General features: G+C 42.5%; 1 protein-coding gene across 1 annotated transcript in view; it reads right to left on the bottom strand.

Moving 5' to 3' along the window:
* LOC106324102 overlaps positions 1-3,524 on the bottom strand; it is an 11,372-nt gene extending 7,848 nt beyond the window's left edge. Inside the window, exon 1 of the mRNA XM_013762120.1 lies at positions 3,476-3,524. Within this exon, the coding sequence (XP_013617574.1) occupies positions 3,476-3,524 (49 nt within the window). The remainder of the gene's footprint in view (positions 1-3,475) is intronic.
* Between the last annotated feature and the right edge of the window lie 7,894 nt (positions 3,525-11,418).

An 11,418-nucleotide genomic window follows, 5' to 3' on the forward strand; every position in this document is an offset into this window, starting at 1 on the left:
GGAATATCGATCGATACACCTTTCACAATATCGATCGATTAATCTATTGGATCATCGATCAATATCGCTTCTAGCAAGCTTTACGATCAGGTTGATTATGTGTTCACTAGGGTTCCTAAATCAACTCTCGTATGTTTCTAGAAATCCTAGCTCAATAGAATTCAGTTCAGAGAAAAGACCAAGCGTTGGTAAATGTGCCTAATGATTATAAGATCAGGGTTCTATAGTTCATGACACTAGAACACAAGCAGTAAGAACAATCCTATGATGAATATCACAACTTAGCAGTTCTATATTTTGGGCCAATTCTTCATAACCTATCTGAACCCTAAACCTAACAGGTGGATCTATTCAGACATGAAGTTTGTCACAGAAATCATTGATGAATAGATGAAAAGCATAAATAATATAAAACCAAAACAAATGGAGTTCCAGGAGGACTCTGATGAAGTTCCTCCCTTCTCTCCTAACTAAGAGAAACAATAGAATAAAGCTTAGATAGCGTGTAGTCGTCAACAATGGCTTATAAATAACATAAATAGGGTTTCTGGTCGTCCATGGGTATTTTGGTAACTTTGTGTGACTTATGGGCTTCAGTCGGTCATAAATATGCTCAGCCCAAATTCTGGCATCACTGTCGACCGATACCAATGCTATTTCATCGATCGACAGTCCTTCATCTCCTCGACAGCTTCCTCTCTCGAGGCAGACTGGCTACTCTTCAGTAAAACGGGCAATACCTCTGCTACAAGATGCTGATTTACCTCAAACCGGTGGAATTGGAAAGATAACTCAAAGCTCTATCTTTTGTAAAAAGATGGGCGCAATCTAACGGTGAGAAGGTCTCCATCCATAGCTAGACATCTGACACGTCGGTGCACTGCACCTCAAAAGGCTCCAAAATCACCATATTTTTCCAGAACGTACCTGAACCTGTAAATACTCTAAATAGACTCTATATAGTAGTAAATATATATTAAAACACTTATATACCATGGCTGAAAGTGGGTAAAATCCGTGGTCTATCACTCAACACTTAGTAAAAACCCATTAGGCTCTCGCTTTCTAGGTTTGTCTATTGACCAGTGTCGATAGATGATTCTATAGGAATATCGATCGATACACTTGTTGAAACGTCGACTGATTATTCGATTGGAATATCGATCGACGCTTTTGGTCAAACATTAATGTGCGGGTTGAATGTGCTCACTAAGTTTCCTAGATCAGCTCTCGCCTTAGTCTAGCAATCTTAGCTCATTTATGATGATTTCAGGGTGAGATACAAGCTATCACTTATGTCTACAACTCCTAGGGCAAGTTCCAGGTAGCTAATCTAGAAGCATGCATTAATGACAATCCTAAAGATGAATATCACAATTTAGCAATCTATAGTTGGGGCTAATCCCTCATAACCTATTTAAACCCTAACTCCAACAAAGAGAACTACTCAGACATGGCTAAGCAATTCATAACATCAATAAGGTATAAAAACAACAAAGATAAATAGATAGATATCAATGGAGTTCCAATCACAAATCTCTTTGGATCTTCTCTCCAATCTACAAAAAATCCTAGAAAACCTTTGCTGTGAAAATAGTAAAACAAGAAAGCACACTTTGCCTCTAACATGTTGGCAAAGCTTATATAATTAAGATAAAACTCATCAGGGGTAATCTTGTAAATTGGTGAAGACTTGGGCTCTAAGTCGGCTGAGACCAAATGGGCTTTCTGCGCACTTCGCTGTCGATCGATGTCATGATGTTAACAACGATCGATTATTCCTCTTCAATGTCGACCGATGGGCGTGCTCGATGGTCATCTCGGGTGCTTACTCCAAATATCTTCAAAATGCTCCAAAATCATCACTTTCTTCCAAATCACTCATGATCCTATATATATACCAAATAGGCTCTATAATATAATAAATAGTAGTTAAAACACTTAAAAAGCATGGGAAAAAGTGGGTCAAATCCATGGTCTATCAACTCCCCCAGACTTACTCTTTTGCTTGTCCTCAAGAAAAACACACATGTAGTCTCTCTGAAAAAGAGGTTTGAAAATAGCAGGGACTCACAGATTTTAAAACTTAGAATCAACACCTTAGAAAGTCCTAATCTCAGAAGCACACTATACAATATCCTAGTCTAGCAACCAAGTTCATCTAGTCAACAACTTAGCAAATCATCTCTGACAATCCCCTCTACCAACCTCAATTCTTGCATAAAATAAAAGTGTAGGCTTTATCTTGGGGACATCGATCACATGATGCAAGGATGCTCAAACAAGTATCTGCACCTGCAGGTAAACAATAGTTCCTATCCTCTCTCTCTCTCTACTAATTTCTCCCCTAGTCAAAGTCTGCTTTATTGCAAGATTGTTGACCAGGGTTGGACAGGTTTCCATGAATCAAGCTTTAATAGTTTTAGCCACCAAATTATGTTCACTTCTATTTGACCTATATCCTAGTATTATTTGTGAATCAAACCTTAATGGTTGTAGCCACCAAGTCATGTTCGAATCATTTACCTATAGAATTCTTATGAAGCAAGCCTTAATGGTTGTAGCCACCAAGTCATGTTCGAATTCCTTCCTAATTTTTTTTTTAATATTTCTAACTCTCTCTATATATATATTTATATATTTTTCAAAACTATATCTATAATTGTATCTCTATATTTTGAAAATAGAAAGAGAGAGGGTGATAAATCAACACAAGGCTATACCTTCCAGACTTTTTTGAAGAATCCGATCCCATGTATACCAAGCCCCAAGACAAGCAGAGTTGAGCTCAGTTAGGTTGGAGGTTAGCTTTTGTTCCTTCAAACATTCTCAGCAAGTGCAACATAGTTGACAGGTTGATCCACTTTGGTATCTTTAGTGCAATCTGCAACTAGTAAATATAAAATGGTGTGGTTAGATAATAAGCAAAAAGCAAACAAGTTCATTATCCCCTTCTTAACTCAATAAAAACTTTTTAAAAACATTTTAATATAACTCATGTATAAACTAATATTAGTAAACATCCCCCAAGACTTAAACTACACTGTCCCCAGTGTAAATTCAGTCGGAGTTATATGAATAACTAAAACATAAGGACTCAATGTAAAAAGTAAGAACGATATACCAGACCGAATTAGATGTCGATCGATGTAAATGTTTTGACATCGGTCGCGGAGGTGATGTTCTGTCGATCGATGTCGGTAGTGTTTCGTCGGTCAATACTCATGGCAATCGTCTACTAGGATCTTTTTATTTTGTTTTTCTTTTTATGACCTGCAATAATTTAAAAACTAACATAAGTACTAAACTAATAAAAACCAATTAAATATTACCTAATAGTGGGTTGCCTCCCACTCAGCGCTTTGTTATAGTCATTTAACTTGACTTTGGAGGTGATTTGGTGAGTAATGTTGAAAGCTGGAACTTGCTGGGAAAAAAGTGTCAATCTCTTCTCTGCGCTTGTTGAACCATGTACCAGTGACGTCTCGTATTGCTTCATCTCCTCTGCGCCATTTGTTCTTCATTGATGCAGTTGCATTCTCTATCTTCTGTAATCTGTCTCCAAGACTCTCAAGTAGGGGTGAGCGTTCGGGTACCCGTTCGGGTTCGGGTCGGGTATTTCGGATTTTTGGGTATTTCGGTATAGAGGTGTAGAACCCGTTTGGGTATTTCTGTACTTCGGGTCGGGTTCGGGTATTTTTAGTTTCAGATTCGATTATTTCGGATCGGGTTCGGACATTTAGATTTTGAAAAAAAATTATTAAAATTTTCATTTCTCAAATTTCTTGTATTTAAATTTATAACTTTCACTTAACTAATTTTTTATTTTTAATAGATTGAATGGTTAATATATTTAGACATAACATTTTCAAACTAAAAAGACATTAATTTGGTTATTGTTTTTAAATTTTGGATGTAACTTTTTGTTAATTTTTGAAATAAAAAGTTTGACATGCATTTTTAGTGAATAGCAAATCATTTTCTCTGTAATTGTATGTAAATCATATGAACTTAAAGTATGTATATCATATGAACTTAAAGTATGTGTAGTATCAATATAAATATTTTATATAAAATGAGAGATGTAAACTAGAAATATAAGGTTAATTATACATATGTTCGGTTATCTTCGGGTATCCATTCGGGTTCGGATATCCAATCTCTCCTAATTCGATACCCGTTCGGATATTTTGCTACTTTGGTTCGGATTTCGGTTCGGGTTTTTCGGATCGGGTTCGGGTGTAGCTTCGGATATCGGGTAAAGTGCCCACCCTTACTCTCAAGGTTGAACTGATGTCTCATAAGTGTGGCGTATGCGTCGTCTGAGATCTCCTCTCCATGGGTGTGTGTATCAGACATGTCTGATTTCACCTTTGGTACTAGCCTGCCTCGGTTTGTAGCTTCGTCGACCGATGTTCGTCTTTGACTGTAGGTCGATTTGTTGTTGCATCTATCGATCGATGCTGATCCTTCTGGTCGACGAGTAATGTATCTCTGAATCTCTGCTATCTCCCTTTGTATTGCTTCTATCTGAGAAGTCATAGAACTCATTGTAAGGTCCATTGGAAAATAGAAGTCATCACATCTCCTATCAAGCCTCTCTTCTGTAGTTTCCAGAGTTATGTAAATCCTTTCTACCAACTGATCAATCTCTGCTCTGGTCTAGGAATCTGGTTGAGACTTCATCGGATTCGAGTGTGTGAGGTCGTCGTCGATCGATGTTGAGTGGTGTTTGTCGATCGACGGTGGTGCGGTCGCTTCGGCTGCACGCTGTGTTTGTATCCTGGCGATGTCTTGCCTCATCTCCTCCATGCATGTAGTCAGCCAACTGATGCTATCATTCAGTGGGTAGTAGACACCATCAAGCTTTATCTGGAAGTCGCCTTCGTTCTTTTCTTGGGCTCCACAGACTCCATAGAACATCTCGTTGATCTCATCCTTGGTGTAGATCTCTGGTACCAACTTGGTCTGTGTGAATAACTTAGTATGTTCTGGAAGACATAGGTAGCTGTGCTCATTTCATGAAGATCTCTCCACAAGAATTTTGATATCATCCTTGGATACTCTGATGATGTGTCCGTCTACATCTCTGGCATGTCCCTGATCATCTCTGTAGACTCCATACTCATATTTCTCCTCCCAGTGGAATCTCCTAGTGCCATCACGATCATAGGCTCTTTTTCCAAATTCTGGACGTCTTTCGATCGATGATGGAGGGTTGATGTCGATCGATGGTTGTGTATGCTGTCGAGATTTCTATTTGAAACGATCATCAATTTCACCAGCTGTGTCATAGAACTCGTTTGTAACCCTTTGCTGGTGTTGGGGAAAAATACTCAGGTATTGAATTCCTCAAGACCCCAGGCAGGACACCGGCCTCTAGGTCCCCGCTAGGAGACACCCCGGGTCCCCGCTAGGAAGTACTCTGGGTCCGGTCCCAGGGACCACCCCCTTCCTCTGGGAAAAGGAAAACTTCCGCTAAGGATAACCTTCCATATTTCCGAATATGGAAGAGTTTAACCTACTCCAACCGACTAAGGTCAACCTAAAACAACTATATAAGGGGAGCGTAAACCCTAGAGCAAGGGATCAACACTTCGAGACTTAGAGATTAGAATTAAACGGCTAGAACTAGGGTTTATACACCAATCATTGTAGTTCTGGCTCCTTTATTCAATAATACATCTCTTCAAGTCTATTTCTTTCAAACTCTATACGAAATCTATACGAAGATCAGCCTTGTCCATCGTTTCGTAGTACTCACAAAGATCCTACACAAAAATTCCCTAACAGTTTGGCGCTAGAAGGAGGGGGGTAATCTAAACTAAGTGATAATGGCGGTGGATGCGCAGAACGAGCTACCCGAAGCTACTCCAAGAGAAGCATCTCCAAAGGCAACTCGACGGCATACAAAGCCAAGTAACCGAGCTGAACAGAGCTCGGATAGAAGTTGTGGAGAACCTCGAGCTCTCCTCAGAAGTCCAGAGCTTGAAGGAGAAGCTCGACGAGCACTCCAAGCAACTAGAGCAGAGCGCCGAGAAGCTCAGACAGCTTGAATTAGAGAATCTAACCCTCCGAGACGAGAACCAAGCCATCAATACGGCAAGTAACAAGAAGCGTTGATTCCGGGCTCAGATCCGACCCATGCCGACTCTGGAGACACCTAACTCCAGGACAGGCACCACTCTCCCGCCTACGACGTCGCAAGGAGACGCAACAACGCACAAAAAAACTAACGGTGCTCAGACCTACGACGTAGAAGACAGCGAATCTGAGCCGGAACCCGATAAGGAAGCACCCAAGGGAACAGCAAAAACGGAGTCTCCCATGGTTGCTTACCTGGAGCAGATGTTCTCCAAGAGGCTCGACGCCATGCAGTCCATCGTAGAAAGGCTCCCAGGGGTAGCTCCCCCCATCCGGACGATCGAGAAGGCAGTGTTCACGTGGCCAGACATCTCTCACCACTCCGTCTCAAGGTCGGAGTTGATCTATGTTCTGAGGCAGATGGGCCAACAGGTCAAGTGGCCTCAGAAGATGAAAGCACCCAATTCTTTCTGGAACCCTGGCCTCTGGTGCGACTTCCACCATGACCACGGCCACAAAACGGAGGAGTGTGTCGCACTGAAGATCGAGGTCAAATAATTGACTAAGAAAGGACACCTCAGTGAGTTCCTTTCCGAAAAGGCCAATAGCCACCTAAGCAAGGAGACAACGGGAAAGCCCACAGAAGCTGCTCCCATCTCGCCACCTCGACAGGACCGAGTGATCCATGTCATATCGGGCGGTTCGGAAATTAGCGGTATAAGCCACGCAGCCGCGAAGAAGAGCACTTGGAATGCCATGCACAACCTATAGGCGGCCAAAGTTAAACGCCTGCTCCTGGGTACGGACGAAATAAGCTTCACGGCCAAGGAGCAGGAAAAGGTTCTCACCCCACATCACGACACCCTAGTCATATCGCTCACTGTAGCGAATTTCCTGGTTGAAAGGATACTGGTAGACAATGGAAGCTCCGGAAACATCATCTTACAGGCCGCTTACAAAGATCTGGGGCTGGAGCAAAGCGCTCTAACTCGGAGGATAACCCCACTCATAGGGTTCAGCTGAGAAGTCAAGCAGACCGCCGGAGAGGTGACCCTCCCGGTATATGCTGAAGGGATCAACATGTCAACCAAGTTCCTTGTCGTTGACTGCGATTCATCCTACAATATGATCCTGGTACGGCCCTGGATTCACGGCATGGGGGCCGTCCCTTATACTCTTCACCAGATGGTGAAATTCCCCACACCCCGGGGCATAAGAGCAATCAGAGGGGACCAAGAGCATTCCCGCTCCTGCTACAAGACCACTTTGAAGGGAAAGACCAATGTCTTATAGCAATTACAGAGCAAACCTCCGGCTCACCACCCCGAGGATCCGGAGGTCGAAGAAATGGACGACGTGCCATTGATCGAAGGGTACCAGACCTGACATCTCAAGGTCGGCCCCAAGCTGACCGAAGGAATAAGGAGGAGGTTAGTAGACTTCCTCAGGTCTAACTCCGACTGCTTGGGTTGGTCCCACGCAGATATGCCTGGGATTGATCTGGAGATCATCATGCACAAGCTGCAGGTGGATCCCTTACATTAACACGTCAGACAAAAGAGGAGAAAATTTGCCCCTGAAAGGGACTCAATCATCAACGATGAAGTCAAAAGCCTGCTCGGTGCGGGGTTCATTCGCGAGGTTGATAGACCATTTATTTGACCCACTTTTACCCATGATTTATAAGTGTTTTAACTATTAATTATTATATTGTAGATTCTATTTAGAATATTTATAGGATCAGGAGTGATTTGGAGAAAAGTGATGATTTTGGAGCATTTTGGAAATATTTGGACTAAGCACCCGAGATGACCATCGAGCTCAAAAATCGGTCGATATTGAAGATGAATAATCGATCGATGTTCACATCTTGACATAGATCGACAGCGAAGCGCGCAGAAAGCCCGTTTGGTCACAGCCGACTTAAAGCCCAAGTCTTCACCAATTTACAAAATTACCCCTGACGAGTTTTAACCTAATTATATAAGCTTTGCCAACATGTTAGAGGCAAAGTGTCCTTTCTTGTTTTATTGTTTTAGACAGCAAAGGTTTTCTAGGATTTTTAGTAGATTGGAGAGAAGATCCAAAGAGATTTGTGATTGGAACTCCATTAAAATCTATCTATTATTCTAATGCAGTTTTTATACTTTATTGCTGTTATGAATTGCTTAGCCATGTCTGAGTAATTCTCTTGTTAGATTTTAGGGTTTAAATAGGTTATGAGGGATTAACCCCAACTAGAGATTGCTAAGTTGTGATATTAATCTTTAGGATTGTCATTAATGCCTGATTCTAGATTAGCTACCTAGAACTTGTCCTAGGATTGTTTGATTTAAGTGATAACTTTCATCTAACCCTGAAATCATTCTAACTGAGCGAGAGCTGATCTAGTAACCTTAGTGAGCACATTCAACCCGTGCATTAACCCATTTTAAGACTTTCTGGAATAAGCGAGAGCTGATCTAGTAACCTTAGTGAGCACATCAACCCGTGCATTAACGCTTGACCAAGCGCGTCGATCGATATTCCTATCGAATAATCGGGCGACGTTTCAACATGTGGATCGATCGATATTCCTATAGAATAATCAATCGACACTGGTCAATAGACAAACCTAGAAAGCGAAAGCCAAAGGGTTTGTTATTGTGTTGACCTCTATAATATCATGCATGCAACTTGTTAGGCATCTATAGGATTATAATTCCAAATTTCCTGAATTAAAACCCTAAGTCTAACTATTTCCTTTTAAGCACCAAAACCCCAACCAATCAATCGAGCAATAACTTGCTCACAGAACTTGCAGCTTTACATTAATAACATTAAACAAACAAGCTTAACAAATCTGATTAGATTTATTAGGTTCCCTTGCTTCTTGGGATTCGATCTCTAAGTACTACAATTGAACCTCTTATTTGAGAGAGTAATTCACTCTTTAGGGTTATTTGAGTGATATCAAATTTGGCCCCGTTGCCGGAGAGTTTTGATCGCCTATTAGATTTAATCTTGTAAAGTTTAAAACCACTTTCTGACACAAAAAATTTTTCTTGGCTTTTCAGGTACATGCCCAGCCGTACCAGAAGCAAAAAGGAAACTCAACTGCTATTCTCGTCAGATCCTGCAAGCTTGGAGCGTTTCATCCGCAAGGAAATACGTTCCTCATCGATTGACAACCACACCTGTTCGTCGCTCGATTTTCGTCAGTCACCATCGGCCCAGACTTCTCGTCGACCGACACTCGCTCACCACCATCGACCGAAGACACTTATCTTCCGTTGACCGACATCTTCCATCCGACATCGATCGATACTTCAGTCCAAACATCGATCGATACTGAGCCGTGAGACATGGTTGCGACCTTGATACTTGTACGTGATGAGATGGGAGACCTGCATGACCAGGAAGGTCATATGTGTAATGCAGCAGGTCTGAAGATATATGCTCAAGGGGCTGCAATCCCTGAGTCTGATACTGATGCTACAGGAACAACTCTACCTGTAGATGAGGCTGCTCGACCCAGAACGTTGGCTGACTACAACAGTCCAGATCAGTTCTACACCAACAGATCAGGCATTCGTCCTCCAACTATTCAGAGGGGGAATTTCGAGTTGAAGCCGCAGTACTACACACTCGTGGGACAGACACCCTACTATGGGTTTTCTCACGAGCCTCCTATGGACCATCTGGAGAGGTTTGAGGATCTTATGTCTGCTATCAAAGTCGAGGGAGTCTCTGAAGACTACCTCCTATGCAAGCTCTTCAAGTACTCACTTGCTGGAGATGCTTCGCATTGGCTTAAGCAGTTACCACCAGGATCTCTCACATCATGGAGCGACATCAAGAATGCATTCTTATGCAACTTCTTTGATGAAGCGCGTGCTGAAGACTTGAGGAGCATGATTGCTACATTCACTCAGGAGCCTGCTGAGTCATTCAAGAGCTCCTGGATCAAATTCAAGTCTTATCAGAGAGACTGTCCACATCATGGATTCAATGAAGTACAACTGCTTAGTACTTTCTACAGAGGCATCGCGGTGCAGTATCAGATGGCTCTTGATGCTTCCAGCAATGGAAACTTCATCACCAGGAATCTAGAGGAGGCAGTGAAAGTTATTGAGAACCTAGCATCCAGTAGCAGCACCTAGAACACTGACTTTGAGAGGAAGAAATCCGCCACCATTCTTGGGAATGATCAGATGGATGAAGTGAGGGCAAAGTTGGACAGTGTTCACAAGCAGGTCTGCTTGGTTGAGGATGCAGAGGCTGTAGACACAGAGGGTAGAGCAGAGGTAGAAGAAGATATGTGAACTTCATCAGTGGAACTGGATTCCAGGGCTCTGGAAACCAGGCTGGAAACAGAAATTCTTATGGAAATAGGGCCAATTTCAACCAAGGTTCACAGCACCAGAAACCCTACATCAACAACTACAGCAGCAACAATAGGGGTTACGGAAACTCCTACTACCAGAAGCCACCACCACCTACTCAAGAGAGCAAGATTGAAGAGATGCTTGATAGGGTTCTTGAGGGACAGCAGCGCATGACGGTGGACTTCAATGGGAAGATTGAATCCGTCTACACCAACCTGAACCCAAAGTTTGAGACTTTGAGCACTCATGTGAAGAAGATGGATATGCAGGTTGTTCAGACAGGAGAAGCTGTTAAGAGGCAAGAAGCCTTAACAAAATGGGTAGGAGATGATGTGATGAAGCACCAAGTGAATACCAACATAGATGATGATTTCTGGCAAGAGGTGAAGCATGAGAAGCTGCAAGAAGGAGATTTCGAAGTAGAAAGTTTGATGAGTTTCGGCGGATCGCATTGGTGTTGATCGTCACCTGACTTCGAACATCGATCAACAGACTTCAATCAAAATCGATCGACAGGCTCTCCAGAGCATCGATCGACGACACCTACAGAGTCGACCGTATCTTGTAATGCCGTGAGGATCATGACTCACAAGGAGTTCACAGCAAAACACCCACATCCGCCCAGCCCTGGTTACCTCAAGATCTATCAACATTCTGACCCCGTCATAGATCGACATAAAGAGACCGCCATCGATCGACAACCTCCAGCACCCATCGATCGACGAGCACCTCTTACATACCGAGTGCAGATGCCAAAGATAGATGTAGCACGTCTCAATGCACTCAAGCCCAAACCCAAACCTTCAGATAACCCACCAAAGACCATCAGGATACCTTCAGATGATGCAGCAGATCCTATGGAAGTTGACAGGGTTCCTATGGGAAGAACCCTAAGGAAAATATAGGAAAAAGTGTCGAAACATCTGAAGAGGGGAGCTAATGAAAAGGAAATGGAAAGTTTCCAAAA

The sequence above is a fragment of the Brassica oleracea genome, chromosome C2 (genome assembly GCF_000695525.1).
Source record: "Brassica oleracea var. oleracea cultivar TO1000 chromosome C2, BOL, whole genome shotgun sequence".
NCBI classification, from domain to species: domain Eukaryota; kingdom Viridiplantae; phylum Streptophyta; class Magnoliopsida; order Brassicales; family Brassicaceae; genus Brassica; species Brassica oleracea.